At 37.8% G+C, this 25,355-nt stretch overlaps 1 protein-coding gene across 2 annotated transcripts; it reads left to right on the top strand.

The window, feature by feature from the left end:
• ZMAT3 (zinc finger matrin-type 3) lies at positions 1-25,355 on the top strand. Of its 2 annotated transcripts, XM_065876792.1 has the most exons (6): positions 1-257; positions 3,779-4,105; positions 19,586-19,705; positions 22,416-22,582; positions 22,703-22,803; positions 24,735-25,355. In XM_065876792.1, the coding sequence occupies exons 2-6, from the start codon at positions 3,836-3,838 to the stop codon at positions 24,944-24,946; spliced, it is 870 nt and encodes a 289-aa protein (XP_065732864.1). In that variant the 5' UTR covers positions 1-257; positions 3,779-3,835; the 3' UTR covers positions 24,947-25,355. The 2 variants fall into 2 exon arrangements, with proteins under 2 accessions (XP_065732864.1, XP_065732865.1); XM_065876793.1 differs by lacking the exon at positions 1-257 and having other exon boundaries at positions 3,836-4,105; positions 24,738-24,946.

The following is a 25,355-nucleotide window of genomic DNA, read 5'->3' as shown; positions in this document are numbered from 1 at the left end:
GGCCGGCGCCTTCAGTCTCCTCCTCCGCCGCCTCCGGGTTCCGCAGTCACTTCCTGCAGCTGTTTCCCTGTGGGTCCGGTTGGACTGACTTTTGACAGTCAGCCTTTAGCTGCGGAGGGGGCTCGGCGGGACCAGCGAGAAAGTTGCGGGGAGGGAGGCGGAGTTGAACCGGGCCGAGCGGGGTGCGTAGGACCGAGGGCGGCGGGCGTCCCGGGCAGACGCGGCGCCCAGACTCCCGGAGCGTTCTGGGGGTTCCGGTAAGTGCGGACGATTGCGAGCCTCGGGGCATTTAGGACGAGCACAGGAGCGACGGGACTAGGAGTTCCTTTCCGGTGCGGTCTTTCCACCTGCCCTCCACGTGACAGACTCGCGCTGCTTTTATTTATCTGTTTGTTTATAAGCATTTCACGTGTACTGTTTGGATCATTTTAGGCGTGCAGCTGCCTTGGCCCTCGCGCTTGCCCCCGCCCCGTGGGAGACCGGGGATTCCATCTTTCGTGATGGCATCCTTATGGGATTGAGGTGCGTGTGTATGTGTATGTATGTGTGTGCGCGCTCGTGTGTATGCATGCACATTTTAAGAATGTAAGGTGTATGTGGGCGATGCTGAAGTATATGTAGCTTTGATTCAAATAACGTGAAAGGTTCCCTGGGATTAGGAACCGTCATAGCTGAGCCTAGAGAACATTCGCCAATCCACCAAGGCCTCTTCTCCCCCAGATTCTTCCGTTCTTTTGGGTCTTCCTTATGTGATATACCTTACCTCAACTGATTGTTTTTCTATTTTCCTCTCTCTCATTCCTTCTCGCTGCGTTCTGATGACCTTTGAATAACGCTCACTGTCTTTCCCTCGTTTCCAGAATTCCCAATTACAGACTTCCCTAGTTTGTTGAGGTGCCAGTAACCTGTTCCTTTATTGTGTTCCCTTTCCTAAGAAGATTTCTCCAAATGAGAAAGTGGTTGTCTTTAATACAGTAAGTGAAGAGTAGGCCCCAGTCCGATCATGAAAACTATGCTATATGATCATTCGTTTTCTTTAAATAGGGTACACTGAAGCTTTGATTTTCTTTATTGCCCCTCAACCCCTTCCAAACCGGGATATTAACCACCATAAATCCTTCATTTATGCCACTTCAAGCATCAAATTGAATGGCTTTTATGATCCAAGGAATATTTTATTTACATCAGCTATCAAGTTAGTTTCTTTTAATCTAATGCAGTAGTTGAGCAGATCTGAGTCGCAAGTGCTTTGAGTCTCTTTATATTCCACCATTCCTGCTTTCACTGAAGGCTTCGTTTTAGTATTTCTTTTAGTTTTTTATTTTCTGCTAGTTTTTTTTTTTTTTTTTTGCAAGTATAGAAATACCTGATGTAATTGTCATGCAGAGACGCTTTTGGGGGGAGTTGACATCGTTTCGATTGTTAAATATTACAAGAAAGAATTTTGGACTATCTAGCTATTCTTTAAACATTATAAAGGTAAGATGCAATAATGGGTAAGTCTGTACTTGGTGAGAATTTTTTCTTCAATTCAGGGGATTTTATCAGGCCTTTATTTTGATGGAAGCCTGTAGACAACACTGGGGGAGACACATGCTGGTATTTCCTCAAGTGGGAGTAAACTTTCATAAAACAAGTCCAGACATGCCTAGGCATTTGGTAGCATTTGATTTTCTGTTTATATTGCTGATTTCCTTTATCCAGATGTTTTGACACCCTCCTCCACCATTTCTCTTCTGAACTGACAGCTTGTCATTGGCACTTTGGTATCAGTATGTCTCTGTACAGGTGGTATGTGTAGTTTTTTAATATTATGAATTATTATAATTAGGTAGTTGAACTTAAAAAAAGTGGTCTTTGTCTCCTTAGTTTCCCTTTTCAAAATATCTGTATCTGCATTTGCTTTCTGAATGTCTTTGACTTAATTGAGAGAAATAATATGGTTATAGAGACCCTGACTTTTTAAATGTTCTAAATCTGTATTGCTTTTTAAAAAAATATTCTCAGAGAAATGGACAGCATACTTCTGCTTGAGAATAAAATAATATTGTTGTATTTCTAAATATTATGTTTAATGAGAAGTATTGTTAAGTACTATGACTAATAATTTATGTACTTTGTCCTTTACTATATTATTTTCCCATTGCACTGATGTCCTTTGCTGCCCCAAGACCCTGAATTTAGTATAAAAGCTGTTACTTGGTTGCAATTTCCATGTGTATATACTTATTAAATGTGGTAAAAGAGACTTTTAACTTTTCGAAATGTTCTTGGTTAATTTTAGTAAATCTATTATTGTCATAAAATGTACACATTTCTATTGCAGATGGAAAATTCCAGCAGCTTAAAATAGCCATATTCTATTGACCAAGAAAAGAGGTTTTAATAGTATTGAGAGTGAAAAGAATAGAGGAGTTTGAAATAAGGATTTTAATTTGGGTTAATTAGAATTGTGGGAACTCAAAGTGCATACTGTGGTTCATTTTGAGATACTCAGGGTTAGAAGTTGCCGTCTGGGTGGGAGACCGGAGAAATCATAGATAAAATTGAAGTGGGATTGGAACATACTGGGTCTTTTCTGAGGGAAACAGAATAGAGACTATCAGTTATTTAATAAGAAGGGGAAAGCAAGTAGTCGAAAGACTGAGGAACTAGAATTATATTGAGGCTTGTGGTAGTGTGATTCAGTATGCCATTGGACATTTACTTGATACACTATTTCATGTAGGTAATTTACCTCTAGAGGGAGAGAAAATACTCTGATTTTATAGTGGACTCATGAATACCGTCTAAGGCTATATGAGGTGGGGTCTTAAACTCAAGCTTACGGGGAGCAGGCCAGTAATATGAATATAGGCAGCAGGCTGAGTGGGGACTGAGGTGGCCTAGAGAAGGCAAGCTTGGCTACCACGGGACAGTGCCTGTCAGCCCTAACTAGCTAATTGTTGCCCGTGTAGGACCATGGGCCAAGTGTTGCCAGATCACCCTTTTATCAAGAGGAGCCACAAATCTTTTGATTTTTAAATGTTGACTTTAATTCAATTTAAAAATGAAAGCAAAACAAAACACTGTATATTCCAAGCAGAACACATCTGTGGCTGCATGTGACGTATAGGTTGTCTGCTTGCAGCCTCTGCTCTGAGGAGTCATTGGCTCAATTATTTAAATATTACTAGTTGATCAGAAGGTACACTTCTATTTATTTTTGTCACATGGTAACTCAGATTTTTCCCTAGAGTTCTGTGATATTTTAGCTAGTTCTAGAAGTGCTGGCAGTAATCTGAGCAGTGAAACTCTTTATTTCATTCTTTTTGATATCATTTGGATAGAAAGACTAGTTTGCACGGAAAGGAGATATTTGCTAAGGTTCTTTGCTGGTGGTGTTTTGTTTTTTGTCTATGCATGATTATCATCAGGAGTGTTTAAGTGTGCCTGAGGGAAGGGGTCTGGACTGGGTGACCTTTGATGTCCATTTCAGCCATGTGATTTTTAGATTTAATTAGCCACGGATGCAATACTGTTAATAATGTTCCTGGGCCAGAGGGACTGCATTTGGAGCTGTGCCAAGCAAAATCAAGCCAGATCTATAAAGCTGTTCTCAGTGGAAGAGCACTGTGTCAGTGTGGATTAACACACAGGGGCAGTCTGCTGGATGAGGTAAAAGGAAAGGAGTCCTAAAGATGGTTTGGAGAAGTAGAGGAAGGGGCAGATGGTGTGGTCATTTACACGTCATATTGCAGAGGACACATTTTTAAGTATTTTTTTGCTGTTGATTCAGATTTGAAGACCCGACTTCTCGTCACCCACTGGATTATGCCCAAGTCTTTCCTACCCAATGATCCTCTTGCAACACGCTGGGCTTCCTCCGCCTAAGCGGCCCTCATCCTCTCCTCCTATGTCAGTGGCCGCCAGGTCTACAGGAACCTTGCCGCTTCCGCCGCAGAAGCCTTTTGGGCAGGAGGCTTCCTTGCCTCTGGCCGGGGAAGAAGAGTTACCTAAGGGAGGGGAGCAAGACACTGCCCTGGAGGAGCTATGTAAGCCCCTGTACTGCAAGCTCTGCAATGTCACCTTGAACTCAGCACAGCAAGCCCAGGCTCATTATCAGGTAAGGGAAGAAGAGAAAAATCAGGCATTTAGTGGGAGAACATTTCAGGGCTCTGCCCAATTCAGAGTTGTCTCTGAAATGACCAGTTGTGCCTGGAATAATAAGATGGCTAAGTATTAGTTTGTTTGGCTAAAAACACAATGTTCCTACTTTTAAAAAAAGCATCACTTTTCATAGGATGGCGTCTCTCTCAACCTCCTACACTTAGCTGTGTGGCATTTGATAGCTTACCAGTTGTTAAATGTAAATCGTCTATTCGCGTTTGAACCTGTGATCCTAAGGAGAACAGCTGTTTGAAACATGGTGTACCAAACTCAGTCCAGTGTCAAAATTGTTTAGAAGAATTAGTTTTATAAATATTCTCTTCTAGCTAATACAGTTTGTATCAGTTCAGGGTATTCGCTGTCTATGAATCTTATGCTTTTCCTGGTGACCTCTGTCACTGCTAAGGAAAACACAGGTATCTTTCTGTAGCGAGAATAAAATGACATTGCAGTATTGAACCCTGTTCTTCATTTTTAGTAATCATACTCTGACTCCTTTTAGCCTTTAGTATGAGCTGTTACTTATTTCTAAGATGTAAAGCTTCCACCTCCATGTAGAATAACTAGTGGAAAGGACAATTTTAAAGGATGTTATTACCTAAGAACAAATGGAAAATTAAATTTTGGCTAGAAAGAGAGTACAGTATTTCTTTTTATTCTAGATTGTTTTCTGTATATAAAATTATATCCTTTTTTTGAGAAAAGAGCTCAAAGAAGCAATTGAGGCCAAATGCCATTGAATGAAAGTGTATCTTCTGGGTCATCATTGATTTGACTATCTATTCTCTGCATGAATATCTAAAATAATAAGACAGTATGGTAGAAAGATGACTGTTACAAAGATGTTTCTTCTATTGTGCCTCTACAACTTTCTCCAACTTAAAGTTTTTATTTACTCTGGGTGCAAGTCTTTTTTGTTTTGTTTTGATCTTGAAGAGTGATAATTGTGTCACTTTGTGATTGTACATCAGAAACATTTTGGTGGTGAATTGTTTTCTCTGGGATTTAGGGGAAAACATGATATGTTACTTCTTTAGAGTTCCTGTTGTTTGGGTTTGTTTTGCCCTCTGGTGCAAAAAGTTGAGTTGATTATCACCCAGATCTTGACACGTGTCATTATTGGTTCATAAAGGCCTCTTCTGGTTTTAGTTTACATTTTTTTCCTTTTCCCCAACCCCTACTCTCATTCTCTCTGTGTACCACTCTCCACGACGATGGTTTGATACAGGGTCTTCCTTTGCCTGTTTTGCCATTCGGTTGGAGTCTATTAGGATGGATGATCTATCTCAAATCCAAGACACAGTGCTAATTTTTGTCTTCATTTGTTCCTGTGGAATATTCGGTTTTATGGCCTACGACGCACTATGAAAAATCAAGCCTGGGTTCTAAAGTTTTGATTTTTAGCTGTGTAAAGCCCCTAGTAAACCATTAACTCGGGAGCAAGCCCACTTGTGTGTCATACAAACATATAATTACTCTTTACAGAAGAGTTGTTTACTTTTATGAGGGAAGACTCTCGGGCAATGTGTAATTTTAATATGTGTGCATGGATTGTGCATACACCTCCTGCCTTTTTTTCTCCTAATATCACTTTGTGACTTTATAGACAGTGATGGATGCTTTTGGTTATACATAGAGAGAATTCAGTTTGAGCAGGGTCATTGGATTCTAAGGCTTAAACTAAATAAGAAAGAGAATCAACATTTATTTAGATTTTTTTCTTTTCTTCTACATTTGTGTGTGTGTGCGCTCTGAACTTTTTAGCTGATGAGTAATATATACTTAATTTCAGCTCCCTCAGTGATACAGTGAATATATAAACTAGAAAATATAAGAAAATGGAAGTGAATTTTAGATAAATTTCTCAATAATCAGAATTTTTAAGTGGAAAAGTTGGAGGAAAAGGACAGCCTGTCATAGAAACAATTTAAGCAGCCAAAAACTAAGGAAGGTTAGAGTAGAGAAGAAGCAAGCAGGTATCAAGAGAGTGGAACCTAATGGAAAATGAAAAGTTTGGGTGTAATAAAAGCCTATTCCTAAGAGCTTAGAAGCAAAGATTTGAATGAAACCAATGTCACTGGTAATTCTTAAAGAAGAAGAAGTTTTCTGCAGAGAAACAAAGCAAAGCAGTTCATGTATACAAGTACAGAGCAATTTCATTAGGGTAGCATAGACGAAAGCTAATTTAGACGTGAAATCTGGATTTCAACGAAATAGAAATGTCAAGATGAGAGAGTGTGGATCAAAGAGTAAATCAGAATAATAAACAATCAGAACATGAACACAACCTAGAGGTGGATGAACCAACATAGAAGCAAAGCATAGAAATGTTAGCCTGAAAGATGCATCAGAGACTACACCAAGGGTACATGAATAGGCTGTGATTTTAAAAGGCTGCTAAAGACAAGAGTAAGACTAATGACTAAGTCTTACTGCGAACCAGAAATAGGCAGAATGGCAATGATTGTAGACTAATAAAGCTAATGGCTGGTGAGATGGTGGGAGTAAAGTTTTATTTCAACTCTAAACGCCTGCTTTGTAATTTTTAATACAGAGTGATACCAAGACTACAAATTCATTATTTCAATTATGTGTGAGATAAAAGGGGTCAGTGGTAGCTTATTTATAAGCTAGAAACACATTCATGTGAGGTAATAAATCACGGTTGAGTACACTACTCAAAATGTTTTAGTTAGTTGATGCCATTGTTGAAATCTCAAAGTTTCAAATTGCCCAGGGTATTGTAAACAACCTTTAGTCTGGTTTGAGTGGTGTTACACTAGAGTCTAACTGTATCATGTTCCAGTAATCCAGGACACACAATGGAAACTGCTCAATAAATACTTCCCTTTAAGCTCACTGCGATCTTTCCCTGCCATCCCTGTGTTCTTAAGTTGGGGCTGCCTTAGCAATGACCCATGCGTATCAGTGATCATCACAGATTTAGTTTTATTCCCAGAACTTTTTAACCCAGTCAGCTTGCTTCAAAATACCCTTAGCTGTTGTTTAATTTTTAATGAGGGTACATATTTTTGTGGTCTCAAAATCATGGTTTTAGTTATAATTTAAAGTAAAACCTTTGGAGGAAAAACATGTCTTCATTTTATTAAAAATTCGTCTGCAGGCTTCAGGTTACTTAGGGTAAGCCTGTCATGGAGTAACATAACACTGTTTCAGCAGCATAAATGCCTAGAGGAAGAACCACTTTAGGATGGAAGGTCATTAACAGAAATTTAAAAAGCAAAAAGCATGGATAAATTTTGCTAAAGCATCTACATTTTAAAATAAAGTCAACAATTTTTTTTCCTGTTAATTCCTGTACTCTTTTGAAAAAGAACTAGTTACTCAAGGTAAATTTTAAAAATCTGTCATAAACATAGATTTCTATTTGGAATATTTAGTAGCCAAATAATAACCTATCATAGTAATCAGGTTAATTTGAAAGAGAGATAGGGACTTCCCCGGTGGCGCAGTAAAGAATGTGCCTGCCAATGCAGGGGACACAGGTTCGAGCCCTGGTCCTGGAAGATCCCACATTGCTGTGGAGCAACTAAGCCTGTGCGCCACAACTACTGAGCCTGTGCTCCAGAACCTGGAAGCCACAACTGCTGAGCCCGTGTGCCACAACTACTGAAGCCCGCGTGCCTAGAGCCTGTGTTCTGCAACAAAGACAAGCCACTGCAATGAGAAGCCCGTGCACCTCAACAAAGAGTAGGCCCCACTCGCCACAACTAGAGAAAGCCCGCGCACAGCAACGAAGACCTAATGCAGCCAAAATATATTAAAAAAAAGAAAGAAAGAAAGAAAGAAAGAGAGATAGAACACAGGGGGAAAAAGTAGCTCTAGAATTGTAGTACTGAAGGTAGTGATCTTAATTCATAATACAGAGAATGCAACTGATGTTATCCCCAAATTTAAAGTACTGATTTTGGCACATACATTTTCACATTGATCACCCAGCTTTGGATAGCATAATCTCTAATTTCAGCTAATTTTTGTGTTTTCAAAAATTTCCTATCTGATCGTTTTTCATATGAGCTTCCAGTGTACTGAGAATGGTCAAAATACACTTCATTAGTGGATGAAGAAGCTCTTTGTGATCCTGTTAGCTGGATCTCACCGCCTTTCTGCCTCCCAAACTGAATCCATCCCTACCTCATTTCTTTGTATTCCAGAAGAATAGATATCCCTTCTTCTGTACAAGGCTGATTCCACATCCTGTACTCTGGATTTCATCACCTGTCGTCTCTTCTTTACCTTAGTCAAATTAGAAACATGCTCAGGTTTTTTCCCCATGTAAATAAAAATAGCAACAACAACCTTCCCTTTCTTTTTAATTCTTCTTGTTAGCAACCTTTCTTTTCTTCTCTCCTGTCCTTAGAGTTCTGCTGGGTATACTTGTCCTCTTCAGGTCTTCATTTCTCAGCCCACCGTACTCTGGTTTCCATTCCAATATTCTTATGAAATGGTCTTTTCAAGGTCATCCGTGATTTTACAGGCCAGATCTAGCTTTCTCACTTGACCTCTTTGTAGCATTTGCACTGGTAACAGCTTTCTCCTTAAAACATTAAAAGATATTTTTCGCAAAATAATGCCTATAGAACAAAGTACTTATAATGAAAAGCAGTAATCACCTGTTCTCCCTTCCTTATCCATCCCCTACCTTTTCTTTCTTCTCCATTCTTCTTTCTACCTCCCATCTTGGGTTGGCTGTAGTTTTATTTTGACACTATCAAGGTTTATCACATTTTTGTTTATTCTATAATCAAATTAAGTTTCCCATGCTTCATATTTGCAGGTTAATTCCGGCCCTTGAAAATTGATATTCAGCTTTTGCATTATTAACAGTAGGGAAATATTCACTGCAAAGCTGTTTCTTTCTCTTTGTTTCCAATGTCATGATTCCATGCTACTTAAAAGAGGAGTTCAGATGGGTAGCCCTTTCTTTTAAGTCACCAGTTACTCAAAATCATGTCCATTTTAGTTTGCTTCATAGGTGGATTATAACTTTGAAATAGCTTTTTGTTTTTCTTTGAGTTTCTCACACTTTTAAAAAATATACGGAGAAGAATCTTATGCCTTAAAAAAATCTACGAGTTTCTTAATCTTTCTGTTTATTGTTTACAGTCCATTTCACTTATCTTCATGAAACCCACTGATTTCCTGTTCTAATTTGGACTAGATATTTTACATTTGGATCATGACTTCATTGTGTAGATTTTTGTGTTCCCTATAGTTTTTCATTGCTTTTCTTTTCTCCTTTCTTTTTCTTACATAATGTATTTTTATCATATCCTCATTTTCCCTTCCAACTCTTGATCACTCTGTCTGTTGTGTGGGATCTTTCCCCCCGCCCCATCTTCTGGATCCCTCTATCTTCTTGCTCCAGTCTCAACTGGTTGCCCTCTGGCTTTGCTGCACAGCTGTTAATTTTGAACTTCTCTTCATTACTCTATGGCTTAGGCTACTATTTCTAAATATACATGTTTTCTTTTTTTTTTTTAATCTTGCTTTGTTGGAGTACATCTTCACCTTACTTGAAGGAAGAAAGGTTAAATATAAATTTATATTACAACACTTCTCTCTCTTTAAAGTGAGGGAGGGACTTCCCTGGAGGTCCACTGGTTAAGACTTCACCTTCCAATGCAGGGGGTGTGGGTTTGATCCCTGGTTGGGGAGCTAGGATCCCACATGCCTTGTGGCCAAAAAACCAAAACATAAAACAGAAACAGTACTGTAACAAGTTCAATAAAGACTTTAAAAACGGTCCACATCAAAAAAAAAATCTTCAAAAAAAAATAAAATAAAAAAGTGATGGAGTGATGAATGGGAAATAAATTTTTCTGAGCCTTTGTGTTTCTAAAAATGTCTGTATTATATCTTCATATTTGACAGTTCAGTTCCAGGCTGAAAATTATTTTCCTAAGAATGTTAAAGGCTATACTGCATTTTTTTGTGTTTGTGTGTGTTTTGTTTTGATTTGTTTTGTTTTTTGTCTTCCTAGTGTTGCTGAAGAGAAATCTTATTCAGATTTCTTATTCTCTTGTGGGTGACCCACTTTAATTTGGACCTTTTTTTTCTGGAAGTTTTTAGGCTTTCCTTTTTATCCTTGGTATCTGAAATTTCACAATGATGGATGTGTCTAGGTCTGGGTCTTTATTCATTTGTCCCTGTCAGCACTAGTGGATCCTTTCAGTTTGCATACTCCTGTTTCTCTTGAACTCTGGGGAATTTTCTTTGGTACTATTTCCTTGATAATATTCTTCTCTATATTTTCTCTCTCTCTTTTTTTTTTTCCCGGTAATTCTGTTAGCTCTATCTTGGATTAGCTGGATTGATTCTTCATACTTCTTATCTCTTCTCTCTTATTTCTTTAATTTCTGAGAGATAGTCTTAAATTCTAATGCTGTGTTGAATTTTTTTTTATTTTGACAATCATATCTTTAATTTTTAAGGATCTTTTGATTTCTTATTATTTTCTTTTCTAGCATCTGTTTTATAGGATATTAGTTAAGAACATGAAATCATGGACTTTGGGGTTAGGCTAGTGTTCAAGTTGTAGTCTTACTACTTACTAGATGTATGATATTGGAAATATTTCCTTATTTCTCTATGCCTCATGAAGATGATGATGATAATGATGATACTTATAATACCTGCAAGTTAGTGTGTTTAAGACATTTAGAACAGTTCCTGGTACCTGAGTTAGTCTTTAATTGTGTTTAGTTGTCCTAAGGTGCAGTGGAGCATGTTGGTATGGGCTCTGGAACAAGCATGTTCCCAGCTCTGGCATTTACTTGTGGCTTTGGGCAAGTTTTATTTTATTTTATTAACTTTTTAATTTAAGTAACTTTTAACTTACAAAACACTTCTAAAAAATTTCTGAGTACACCTCATCAGATTCTCCAAATTTAATATTTTATGTAATTAGCAAAATCAGGAAATCAACACTGATAACAACAATATTATCTAATCCACAGACTGTTTACATTTCACCAATTGTCTACTAATGTACTTTTTCTGATTCCAGGATCCAATCCAGGATAAAGTTTTGCATGTAGTTGTTATGTATTCTTTAATCTGGATGGATTAAGTTTTCCTGTGCTTTTTACTATCTTGCAATTTTTGAAGAGTTGTTTTGTAGAATGTCCCAGTTTGGGTTTGTTTGTTGTTTTCTCATGCTTAAATTCAGGTTATGTGGTTTTTTTGGACAGGAATACCATAGAACCAAGGTTGTGTCCTTCCCAGTTCCTCATATTGGGAAGGACATGATGTGAATATTTTGCATCACTGGTGCTGTTAACTTTGATCACTGGTTAATGTGGTGCCTGCCAGGGTTCTCCTTTGTAAAGTTATTATTTTTCTTCTCATGTTTAATAAGTATCATATGAGGGGATACTTTGAGACTACGTGAATATTTCTCATTATATTTTTACTCAGTGATTTTAGCATCTATTGATGATTCTTCCCTGCAACGATTATTACTGTGGTGTTTGCCAAATGGTGATTTTTCTGTTTTAATCATTCTTTCTACATTTATAGTTAGAATTTTACTTTAAAGGAGAACTTTTTTCTTCTTAATTAGTTAATTAATTAATGAATATCACTATGGATTATGGATTCTCATTTTATTCCAGGGATATAAACACTTACTGTAATTTATTTTGATGTTTTAACTGTCTCACATTTGACCGGTGTGTGTCCCTTCAGGCTGCTGCTAATGTTCTTTTGATATGTCTCCATAATTTTTTGCATAGTTCCTTACTTTCTGACAATACAAGTTGTTCCAGTATTTTGTTGTACCTTCCCCATGCCAACCATTTCTTCAAGGAGCCAGGTTTCTTTTATTGGAGAATGGTATTTAGAAACCAAAATCTAAGTGTTAGGTGTGCCCTTTGGTACTGGAGTGTCATTGCTTCTAGATCTTCTCATGACAGAGCTAGTAATATATATGTATGTATACATACATTTGTATTTATCTATACGTACACATATTGAAAACTGAGTTCAGGCTGATGCTTAAAATTTCAATACAACATGACAGTGTTCATTCCAGCTTTCCACCTTATCTTAATGTTTAACTCCTTTCTTTGATAGTGAGAAACCTGGACTTTCATTATTCACAACACAGACACACACTCACTCACTCACAGTACACATAAAGTAGTTCAGGGATTGATAATCTATGTCCTTTTGAAAAACAAGCCTACTAATGAGAAGAAAATATTTGTGCATTGTTCTTTTTGTCTTTAGCATTACAGTGTGTAGTTAAAATACTATTTTACAAAGTTACTTAGTTTACAAAGGTGCTACCTACTAGGTTTGTCCTTTGTAAAGTTACTGTTTTTCTTTTTGTGCTTAATAAGTATCATGGGGGAGATACTTTGAGACTATGTGAATATGTGAATAGTTTTTTTCTTCCCTCCGCCTTCAGTGCGGTTATGGTATTTATTTTTTCATATAGTTAGGCTTATTTCTGTTTGTATGTATTTCATTTCGGGTCTTCCCCAATTCTTGTTGGCTTTGATTCTTTTTCTAAGTCTGTAAAATGTTAACATAGTTCTAAAAGTCAGAATCATACATAAAGGTATATTTAGAAAAGTGTCATACCATACCATCCTTTGTAGTCCATTTTCATATTGTTTATACTATTTAAAATGATTTTACCAGCCTGTTTGGTTATTTAATGTTTTAATGTCTGGTTTGTCAGTTTTTAATGGTATCCCGACAGTTACCTATTGCAGAATCAATAGCTTATTCTACTTTCCCCTGTCCTTTTTCTTCCCATTTTTTGTTGCATTATTTCCATTGTATCATAATGTATAATATTTGAACATTGATCTTTCACCCTCATCTTCACCTTTTATTTAGTCTTTGATACAATTAGACATATGAAAATACTTACCATCAGCCTTTTTGCTGAAGTTTTCCCAGTCATTTCTTTGTTGAATGAAGCTCTAATAGGTTTCTGAAGAGTGACTTTTAAGTATTGAATTCCTAAGGTCTTATATATTTAAAACTGTTTTTCTATAGTCTTGACACTTGATATAGGAAGAGTTGGCTGGACATAAAATCCTTGTTTCACACTTTATTTTTTAAAATATGCTGCTCCATTATTGCCTTGTTTTGCATATTGTGGATGCCATTCTAATTCTTTTGCCTTTGTAAGTTATTTGATCTTTTTGCCTGGAGAGCTTGAGGACTTTTTTCTTTTTCTTTGAAGTCTCATACCTTTTAAAAGATCTACCCCAGATTTGACTGTTCTGGGTTAATTTTCCCAGATACCTGGTATGCCATTTCAGTATGTAGATTCAGATCTTCATTTACTTTTGGACAATTTTAGATAATTTTGGACAATTATAGTTTCAAATATTAGTTTTTCTTTTTTTCTTTTTGGCCATGCTGAGTGGCATGTGGGATCTTAGTTCCCCACCCAGGGACTGAACCTGCACCCCCGGCACCGGAAGTGCAGAGTCTTGACCACTGGACCGCCAGGGAAGTCCCTCAAATATTAGTTCTGTTTGATTGTTTTGCTTTTCTTCTTCAGGGACTCCAGTTTTACATAAGTTATTCCTTCTTTACTTGTCTTCATTTCCATTGCTTCCTCTCTGACCCATTAAAATTTTTTCTTTGTATCATTTTTATTTTCTTGACTACTTTTCTGTCTTTCTTCAATGCCTCTTATTACATTTTCATTTGAGTCTATTCTTCTTTGACACTTGTATTTACTCCTCATTTTGGGCATAATTATCTTTTTCTTTCCTGGGTTTAATTTTCCTTCTTTTCATTTCTCATTACATTTTGCCCATTTTTCTTTGTACATTTTGAATTCCTGATTCAAGGTGATTTTTTATATCCTCAAAGTTTTGTTTGAATACTATATTTAATTCAGTTTGGAGCGTTGTTTTCTTCTTCTTTTTTTTTTTTTTGCAGTACATGGGCCTCTCACCGTTGTGGTCTCTCCTGTTGCAGAGCACAGGCTCCGGATGCGTAGGCTCAGTGGCCATGGCTCATGGGCCCAGCCACTCTGCGGCATGTGGGATCTTCCCAAATCGGGGCACAAACCCATGTCCCCTGAATCGGCAGGCAGACTCTCAACCACTGCGCCACCATGGAAGCCCTGTTTCTTTTTTCTTTGAGGGGTTGTTCATTTGCTGAGATGTATTGCTTTTTTTGGTAGTAACTTTGTATAGAATTGATTTGTTTTTGTCTGTTCATTATGTGGATTTTGGGTAGTTTATGAGATTCTTAATTCAATGGCAACCTCTTCTATTACTGTATCAAAGTCCAGTTCTTTAATAATTTGTGAGGTGTTTTTTTTTACGGTGGTCAGGAGAGTGTTTGCATGTCCTCTGATTTTTGTTTTGTTCTGTTTTGTCCTAAAGGACGCTAACTTTTCCTGTTTTGCTTCTTTTCCCTTTCACCTGCCAGTTGCCAAAGGGTGCCTCTCCCTTCCTTTTTGCCTTTTTTCTCCTTTAGAAGCCACTTTGAAGATACCCACTTCAGATCATGTGTACATTTAAGTCCCTCTCCAGCAGTCAGTGACTGGATCATGTTTTAGTATTTATAAAATTAATGGATTTACTTTTTCTGGTAGTGGTTATAAAACAATTTTAGGCCTGCTGCTAGCTTCCTCTTTTCTCTGTCCTTCAGTTTTTGCTGGACTGTGAAGATTTTACTTACTGTGAAGGCTTGTGGCAGGAGCATGAATGATTACTCACTGGGATATGATGTTTTTTCTTTTTCACTTACAGTTATTTTGGAGTCTGGACATTCTGTGGCTTCTAGTTGTATGGAGGACATGGTTTTTGTGCAGTTTTATTTGTTTTTCTTATTGTTCTATATTGTTCATAGAGGATATATGTAGAAATGCAAATCTGGGCAGCCTCTACCTAGCTATCTGAAAGCTCTTGGGCAAATTTTTAACTCTCTGAACTTAGTTTCCTCATATGTAAAATAGGGATAATAATTTTACCTACTTGATAGGGATTTTGTGAAGGTTAAATGAAATAATATTTATGAAGTGTTTATAATACTGCCTGTAACATAAGTGCTCAAAATTGTTAATTGCCATTATTATCATTATGTATGGATGCAGTATCTGCTCGAATACCACTGTGGATACTGCTTTGGAAATAAAATGCTTGACACTATCTGAAGTTGATCCCTCCTGTAGTCCTGTGTACCTCATCTTCTTCTGCCTTTTTATGGACTATGCTTCTATAGCTATGCTTTAGCTCCTGCATCATTTGTTCTTTTGTTTTTATTGACTCCCTCCTGTTGTCATGCAAAGAAGCCTAAGCCATCTTAAAAAAAATCTTCTGTTGACCCATTTCCCCTTCTAACTCTGTACCCTATTTCTCTGCTTCCTGTCGTGGTAGAACTCTTCTATATAGCTGCTTATATGGGTTGTCTCCATTTTCACATCTCCCATTCTCTCTCTAAGCCACTTCATATGACCTTTTATCCCCTGCTCCTCTACTGAAGTGGTTCTTACCAAAGTTATTCTTGACCTGTGTCTTTTCAAATCCAAGTATTACTTCTCCGTCCTGACCTGGTGAACCACTCCTTTTTTGGTTATTGGTGTTTTAAAATCATTTTGAAGTCCCTCAGACATAAAAAGTATTTAAAATAATATAATGAACATGTGTATTTGCCATCTAGCTTCAAGAGTGAAAATTATCAGTTCAATTGAAGCTGTGTTCTTTCCCAACAGTAGATGCTCCTATGCTCCCAGATGTAGCCACGATACTAAGTTGGTATTTATTGTTCATGCCCCCCACTTTTTTGTACTTTTGCTACATATGTATCTTCCTATAAAAAATGTAGTGGTTTTCATATTTTAACCCCCAGATTAAAATGATTACTCTTACATATCTTCTTTTCCAACATGTTCTTTTTATTCAGCATTTTGTTATGAGAATCATTTATGTTGACACGCATGGCCTAAGATGTGTACTTTCACTACAGTATAGTGTTACATTGTATGAACAGTTTATCCATTATGTTGTAGTTGGACACTTAAGTTGTTTCCACTTTTCAGTGGTTACAAACCGTCAAGTTGTTTCCACTTTTCAGTGGTTACAAACTGTCCTTCTGGGAACATTTATTATAGATACCTCCTTATATGTGTGTTTCTGTTTTGTAATACCTGGAAGTAAAAGTTCCTGGGTTAATAATGTATATACCTAGATTCTTCTTTTGAAACACCTTGTTCTAGACTTCCACAATGCCACACTTCTCTGGTTTTCATTTTACTTCATAAACCAGGCATTCTCAATCTCATTTTTCTGGATCCTCATTCTCTACTGCACTATATTGTATCATCCTAGGGCTTTGTCTTTGACTCTCTTCTCTGTCTTCACATTTCCCATGATATTTACCAAATGTGATCCAGTCATGTAACTGCTTTGCTTAAAATCATTCAGAGGCCCCCCTACTGCCTCTAAAGTCTGAGTTCTGTATCATGGACAAAACCATGAATAATTAGCTCCCTGTGTATATCAATTCCTACCTCTTTTCCAAAGGATCCTGAAGACCATCTCTCCAGCAGACTGGGCCTTTGCTCACACTATTTCCTCTTTCCCAATTTTCTTTCCCCTCACTCCCTACCTGCCTAGTAAACTTGCTCATTTTAAAAGATAACTCACACGTCCCCTTTTCAGGGAAGCTTTCCCTGACACACTCAGGCAGAAGTAAGCCATTCCTTCTCTGTGTTCTCCTAAGCAGTTTGTTCCTTATCTCCACTATAATAGTGATTCATTTATCCAACAAATATTTATTGATTGCCTGCTATATGTTAGAAGCTGTTCTAGAAATTGGAGCTATACAAGACAGACAAGGCCCTTATTTTCAAGGAGTCTACATTCCAGAGGGTAGGAAAGAGAAAAATATAAGCAAACATTATTTCAGATAGTGATAAGTAGCACTATGATAAAGTGAGAGCAGACAGTGTGATGGAGAGTGTGTGTGGGGAGTGGGTTTGGGCGATGGGGGTGACATCTCAGGTTGAGTGAGATGCTGTTTGAGTTGAGACCTGAAAGATAAGAAGGAGCCAGCCATGTAGAGATTGGAAAGAAGAACATTCTAGGCAGAAGGAATAGCGAGTACACAGGCCCTAGAGTCCATGTGTTTGGCATGTTTAAGGAACAGCATGATGGGCCGTGAGGCAGGAACGTGATGAGGAGGAAGGGGTGCTGTGTGAAATCAAGTCTGAGAATAGACAGGACCAGATCAAATAGGACTTACAGGAAAGAGTTGTGGATTTTAGTTTATGTGTACTGGGAGGCCATCGGAATATTTTAAGTGAGAGGTGACAAGATGTGACTTATGTCTAGAATTGTCAGTATGGCTTCTATGAGGAGAATGCTAGGGGGATGAGAGTGTAGAGCAGAGACCATTAGGAGGTGCTGCCTACTACAAGTGAAAAAAGTTGGTAGCTTAGATTACTGTGGCATTTGAGTGTCCATGGAAAGAAATGGAATGACTTAGGAAATATATTTTGGAGGTAGGCTGACAAGACTTGCTGATGGATTGCATGTGTTGGCTTTAAGGAGGGATGGACTCAAGAAAAAGACCCCTCGGCTTTTCTTGAGTAACGGGGTGGAGAGTAGTGCCATTTACTGACATGTGGATGAATAGTGGTGGTGACACTGATAAGAAAGTTCTGTGGTGGGGAGGGAACCCAAATTTATGTTTTAGATGTTTTAAGTTGGATATGCCTCTTAAGAATGCAATGTGTGGATCGCACGAAGGCAGTTGGGTATATGGCTCTGAAGGTCAGGGATTGTCTTAGTCTGTTGGGGCTGCTATAAAATTACATAGGCTGGGTGGCTTGAACGAGAAACATTTATTTCTCACAGTTCTAAAGGCTGGAAGTCTGAGATCAGAGAGCTAGCATGCGTGGGTTCTGGCGAAGTCCTCTTCCAGATTGCAGACAGGCTTATATCCTTATATGTAAGGATATAAGGAGATCTCCTTATATCCTTACATGGTGGAAAGAGGGCCGGGGAGCTCTCTGGCCTCTTCTTTAAAGGGCACTAATTAGGCTGTACCCTCATGACCTAATTACCTCCCAAAGGTCCTACCTCCAGATACCATCCCATTGGGATTAGATTTCAAAATAGGAATTTTGGAGGGACACAAGCAATTAGCTCATAACAGGGATGGATATAGGTAATTTTGGGAGTCACCAACTTATTGATTATATTTTAAAGCTGGGAGACTGGGTCAAATAACCTAGAGTTTGTGTATAGATGGAGATAAAAGAGGGCTGAGGGTAGTGCATTGGACGCTGCAGCATTTAGAGAATGAGAGGTAGGGAGGTAAGAGGTAGTCATAGAAGACAATAGAAGGAGGGAGTATGAATAGTCTGGTGCTTCTTAGAGTTAGAGCATGATGACAGCACAGACGTGACTGTTGTATTTGACTCCTGGAGATCACTGTGACCATGGTAAAAGCACCTTTACAGCATTCCAGTGGCCAGAAAGTGGAACTTAGCTCATTCCTTTAACTGCTTACGTATCTGTCTCCTCCTCTAGATCATATGCTAGTCCTATTTATTTCTAGGGCTAAGCATGTAGTAGATGGTGAATAAATATTTGTCTACAGGTTTGGATTTTACAGTGCAGTTTAAAGAGTAATATACGGTTTTACCCTCATTTAAAATGCTTTTAGACCACTGACCCTTCCCACCAGTTTGTATCAGCTCAGCCATAAACTTGTGAATAATAAATTAAACGAAACATGATGAGAGAGGAAAGCCATTTTAATAGAGGTTCACGGTGTATCCTGAAGCCATCATGCTGTACTGAAAAAGGGCCTTGCTTTGGATTCAGAAGGCCTGCCTCAAGCTCCGGCCCCATTGCTAGGCCTCCTGAAGGTGTTGGGGGCAAGTTCCCCACACTCTCTGGATTGCAGTTTCTCAGCTGTCATATGTGGATAACATTAACAAATTCCTCTTACAGGATTTTTGTGAGTGGCAAATGAGCTAATGCATATGAGAGTTCTTTGTAAGTAAAAAGATGCTCTGTAAGTGCTATTTTTGTAAAAGTAATTGGATTATCCATTTCATTACTGACTTACAAAGTAGATTAGATCAGAGTGTCATAAAATTCATATTTAGGCAGTAGCATATGAATGGCAACAAGTTGGGAGAGGACACAGATCTGGAAAATGTGGTACTTTTCCAGAAATATATAGGAAATTAATGTCTTTTGGCTTTGTTCTCTTATCGTTCCCAGATAAACTTAATCATTCTGTTAGAATCAAAGAGTAGACTCTTCTACTTCAAGATGTAATAATCAAATCTAGCTAGTGGTCTGTTTATCCCACTGTTGCATATCTCTGAAAGAATAAAATTTATTTATTAATAAATACATTAACTCAATTTGACAAATCTTCCTCACAGTGATTTCTCATTTCATGTTACTTCTAGGGTAAAAATCATGGTAAGAAACTCCGAAATTACTATGCAGCAAACAGCTGTCCTCCTCCTGCCGGAATGAGCAATGCAGTGGAACCTGTGGCTACTCCAGCTGTTCCAGTCCCTCCGCAGGTGAGACACATGTGTCAAGGTGGGCACTGTCCTATGCACAGATGGTCATGGGTAAAATTTGTTGTCTATGTGCCCATCAAGGTACAGTTGAGCAAATATTCCTAAAAGGTCCTACTTAGTGCTTTTAACTCCTTGAACTCCGTGGTGCTGGATTTAATGCATGCAAAAATCCATGAATCCCAAGATTTCTCATTGGCTTTGGTTACGGTGCATGAAATGACGAAACAAAATTATTTCATGAGTCTTTCTCTATGCATTTCTCAAAATTCTGGGTTAAATGGCCCTGAATGTCTAGGCGAAGCCCTGAATGAGAGATTTTTAAACATTTATATCTCTATCGCAGTTAATCCCATTGACTTTATATTTTGCCTTCCAGCAAGATCAGTTTCTTGAGGCTGCCCTTTCCTTACCTCTATGCAGAGAGCCTGTATAAACTCTTTCTGGACTTTGGTATCATGACACACACTTGAGAGCCAAGTTCCTTTCACTCTTTGGGAGATAGATCAGGTGCTTTGAGGCAAGATATTCCTGTACTTTAGTAGCCTCTGAAGTATGGATGCTACTCTGTCTTTGAAGTATTATTTTTCTATAGGTCATAAATAATAATAAATAATAATCACTTTAATTGAGTACTTACTATGCCAGGTACTCTGCTAAGCACTTTTCATGCATTACTTCATTCAGAGCTGGGCCTAGGGTGAGATGAGGGATGCCCTTGACTTAGGCACAGAATTTAAGAGGGAGCCAAAATACTCAGTAATCAAGATAAATAATGTGATATTTCTAAAATTCAAAATTAACGTGAAAAAGTCAATGGTGAACAAAATGTCAAAAACTTAAAGACAGGATAAGTGTTATTAATTTTCCTTTTGCCTTAGGCAGCAATGTGGCTTGGCATGGCACTGTTGCTGATCCTGTCTTTATTTAAAATTTTGATTTTTGTTTTGTTCCTCATTGATTTTTTTGCAATAAGTTTGATTGATAAAAATATTCCATTAAGTATTTTTCTTTTATTCTATTTATTTATTTTTGGCTGCGTTGGGTCTTCGTTGCCGCACGCGGGCTTTCTGTAGTTGCGGCGAGCGGGGGCTACTCTTTGTTGCGGTATGCAGGCTTCTCATTGCGGTGGCCTCTCATTGCAGAGCACGGCTCTAGGCACGCGGGCTTCAGTAGTTGTGGCTCGTGGTCTCAGTAGTTGAGGCTCGTGGGCTCTAGAGCACAGGCTCAGTAGTTGTGGTGCTCAGGCTTAGCTGCTCCACGGCATGTGTGATCTTCCCGGACTAGGGCTCGAACCCATGTCCCCTGCAGTGGCAGGCGGATTCTTAACTGCTGTGCCACAAGGGAAACCCCCCATTAAGTATTTTTAATCCTGATTGCTGAGTTTTTTGATGCTCCCTTAAATTGTGTGCCCATGGCAAGTGCCTCCCTTGCCTCATTCTTGGCCTGGGTCCTGACTTCTTTTAATGCTTGCAACAACTCAGAGGTATTGACCTTATTTCTCAAAGTATGATCCATGAGCCAGCAGCATTGGTTTCACCTGGAAGTTTATTAAAAGCCCAGGTAAACTAAGTAACTTGTCCATCATGTTACAAATTTTATAAAGTGGTGGAGCAAATGATTTCTCTTGACCTTAGACCTCTACTCCTAAACACCATGGTATAATTTTACTTTTCTGAGTGTCAGTTTTTCAGTACTTACAGTGTGGATAGCAATATTAGCTATTCTTGTCCTCATGAGTTTGTGGGGAAAATGAGATATGTTAAAAAGAGAATCAGAGGACAAGAAAATACCCAGAGAGATCTTCAGGCTGAGTAGTTGTCACAGTGCTAATACCTGAAGGCTGCTCTAAAAATGGACAGCTGCTTCCTGTTAGGGACTGTTTTCAACTGGCTCCACCCTCCTGGGCAAACAGCCTTAGGCTTCTTTCATAGCATAGCCCTTTGTGATTTTTGAAAACAGTTATCCTGTCCCCAGAAAAATCTTCCCTTCCAGGTGAAACAGTGCTATTTCCTTCAGCTGGTCCTGATATGATATGCTTTCCAGATTCTTTATTGTATATTTTATTCTTCTTTAGCCAAAATCTAATGTGTCATGTTTTGTTAACCCAGCAATACTTACTGAGTTCATACTGTTTTCCAGGCACTGTGTTAAGTTTCCCTTAACTCACTGTTTCCCAACCTGAATACAATTGTCTGGATCTGCTGGTTATTTCCCCCCTAATTATATTATATCTGTAGCTAATTTACAGACGCTGAGGACAGGGGCTCATTTTTTAAATACATGTCTGTATATCACTTTTGCATTAGCTAGCAAGCCCTATAAACAGTAGGCATTCAGTAAATACTTGTTGGTGGATTCTGGGAGGACTTTGTTCTTTCTGGTAATGTGATTTTAGGCCTTACCTGTACTGCCCTAAATCTTCCATATTGGGTTTTTAAACTTCTTTTCTAAAATTTCTTCAATGGAGATAGCAATGAGGCTTTCATCAGTTTGGTACACAGGTGATTGTAATGCAAAACCACGATTGTCTCCCAGCCATATTTTCTTTTTTTCTTTCTGGAATGAATTATTTCCTGTCCTTATAAAGCTGAGTGTTCGTGGTCATGCCATAACGTTTGGTTATTTTTCAACTCTTAGAAGGAAGGAACTTTGAGAAGAAGAGAATAAAGTGCACATTTTTAAACCTTGTTTCTCATGTCTTTGCTGTCAGATGAGCTCCTTTAAGCCAGGAGGCAGAGTGATTCTGGCCACAGAGAATGATTACTGTAAGCTCTGTGATGCCTCCTTCAGTTCTCCGGCTGTGGCCCAGGCTCACTATCAAGGGAAGAATCATGCCAAGAGGCTGCGGCTGGCGGAAGCTCAGAGTAACTCATTCTCGTAGGTATTGCTGTTTTCTCTTAGGCCAGCGTGTTATGTGAGACTAACTGTCTCTAGAGAGAAAAGAGTTGAAAGGGATCCTTGTTTAGAAGTCTCACTTTTAAAATTTCTTTTCTCCAGAGAATCCTCAGAGGTTGGTCAACGGCGGTCCCGGAAAGAAGGGAATGAATATAAGATGATGCCTAATAGGAGAAATATGTATGCAGTACAGAATAATTCAGGTATTCTGTGGATTTCCACATACCTTCACTACATTCTGCAAATGGTCTCCTCTATTTTTATTTCCTTTAATGGTAATAGATAGCCCTGAGAATTTGGGGTTAGCTGTTGTTTTGTGGAATTGGTCTAGTGGTTTTTCAAGCTGGTATTTATTTCAGGTCTTATTTATTTATTTCCTATTTAGAGTATTATTTATTTTGATTTTAAACCAAGTCTATGTTTTAAGGTCTCTTATAGTACCTTTATGTTTCTTCTGGTATTTGTCAGCTGAGACATTTAAATGCGTTATAAAAATGGGCTGTTTGGTTTAAAGTTGCACCATATTAAATCCCCATTTATTGGGGAAAATAAAAATTATAGCAGTAGTGTTCAACCAGGATAGTGACTCAGATTATCTGGGGAGTTTTTATAAAATACACATGGCTGAACCATGACTTAGAGATTTTCAATCAGTAAATTTAGAGTGGTACTCAGACATATGTGTGTTTTGAAAATGCTTCCTCAGTGATTCTGATATATACCTTCAGTTCAGAATTACTAGTTTATAGGAATATTTCCTGCATTTTCTGATTACCTTCAGTAGGGAGAGTAGGACTGAGCAGTCCCTCATCCTTTCCCTACCCCAGCCTCCAATGCATACACATATGAGCAGAGGTCACTCATGTGAACAGTAAAACAAACAACAACAACAAAAAGCTAATTGAAAAGGCAAGAGAAGCATAGAAAAAAGGGACATATAGAAAGCACAATGTAATAAGATTAATGAAAATCTACACATATATCAGTAGTTGCAATAAATGTAAACTTACTAAAGTCCCAGTTAAAAGACAAAGATTTTAAGATTAGGTAAAAAATATTCAGCTGAAATGAAGGAAGCTGAGGTAGGTCTCTTAATATTAGATTAAAAAAACTTTAGGATAGAAGGTGGTTTAGACTTATGTTCTCTGATCAGAGTATAATTAAATGAGATGTCAATAATAAAAATATAAAAAAGCAAACAAAATTTTTATGTGTTTGGAAGTTTTTAAACATTTCTAAATAACTCATGGGCCAAAGAAGAAATCATACTGGTGATGGAGAATTCTTAGACCCAGATAGTAATAAAAATACACCAATATTTGTAGCATGCAGTTAAAGTAACATTTTGAGAAAAGCCTTAAATGTTTATTATTATAGTAGAAAGGAAAAGCAGAAAATGATTGAGCTAATGGTCCAACTTAAGAAGTCAGTTACGTAAAGAAAAAAATTATCAATAATTCCACCATTTTTGTATACATCATTCCAATTCTTTGTGTATGTTACTTCTGTAAAATGGAAATGTAATCATATTTTGTGATATTTTTATTTTACTTAATAGCATATTATAATCAAATATTGTTACTAAAGAGTTTTCTATAACCTTGTTTTTAGTGACTATATAGTTTTCCATTGCATTCATTACCATGATTTTTCGAGTTATATTTTTGGATCTTTCCTTTCCCCTCACCCTCCCAAAAAAGCTTTTATAAACTCTGATGAAATAAATGTCCTTGTTCATAAATCTCTATGCAAAAATTCTCAACATTTTCTTAGTATAATTCTTAGAATTTTTGGATTAAAGAATTAGCATAATTATACAGATTTTTATATAATGCTTGGAAATGAAAGTATTTTTTAAATTATATTTACTTTTTAGAGACATTGCCATTTAGAGTTTGGGTCTGGCTCTACAGTAACATTTCTGACGATAGTTGGAGGAATCATTTTAGCTTTTTAGGTTGAACCTGTATAAAATTGTAATTTAAAACACCCATTAACTTTACATTCTTTTAAAGCTAGGAATCTGTGAATTTTATACTTTGAGCTTAGAATTACAAATTACAGTGATAATTGGTCAGACCACCATTCACTTAGTATGCTGAAGTGAGTACATTACTTCTGCCTCTTGCTTTAGCAGGTCCTTACTTCAATCCCCGCTCTCGGCAGAGAATTCCACGGGATCTGGCCATGTGCGTTACTCCAAGTGGCCAGTTTTACTGTTCCATGTGTAATGTTGGGGCTGGCGAAGAAATGGAATTCCGGCAGCATTTAGAGAGCAAGCAACATAAAAGCAAGGTGTCTGAACAGCGGTACAGGAATGAGATGGAGAATCTGGGATATGTATAGTGATTGTCATATTCAGATAGAGCAGCTTGTCCTGCCTGTTGTTTGCCTTCTGTCAACATGTTCTGCTTTGTGATTCTTTTGATATGAGTACATTCCTCTGCTTAATGTTAATACACCTAACCTGCAGTGGTACCACAAGGTGTCAAAACTGGGGAAGGAAGAGAACATGCTTAAGTCATGATGCTTTTTCAGGTCAGTTGTGTTGAGCTGCTTAAAGCCTGTGACCTACCTACCCCATGAGAAATAACGTTTTATCTTGACCGAGTTCTGGTCAACTAGTAGCCTGACCACTTAGAGCTTCAGCTATTTAAAAACGTCATCTTTTTCTGCAATTTTAATGTTACATACTGCTAAATAAATAATTTTATTGAGTTCTTGCTTCAGATCATAGTAAAAACAGGTAAGCAAA

Source organism: Phocoena phocoena, chromosome 4 (assembly GCF_963924675.1).
Source record: "Phocoena phocoena chromosome 4, mPhoPho1.1, whole genome shotgun sequence".
Taxonomy (NCBI): Eukaryota; Metazoa; Chordata; class Mammalia; order Artiodactyla; family Phocoenidae; genus Phocoena; species Phocoena phocoena.
This window is presented reverse-complemented; position numbering and strand designations above follow the sequence as displayed.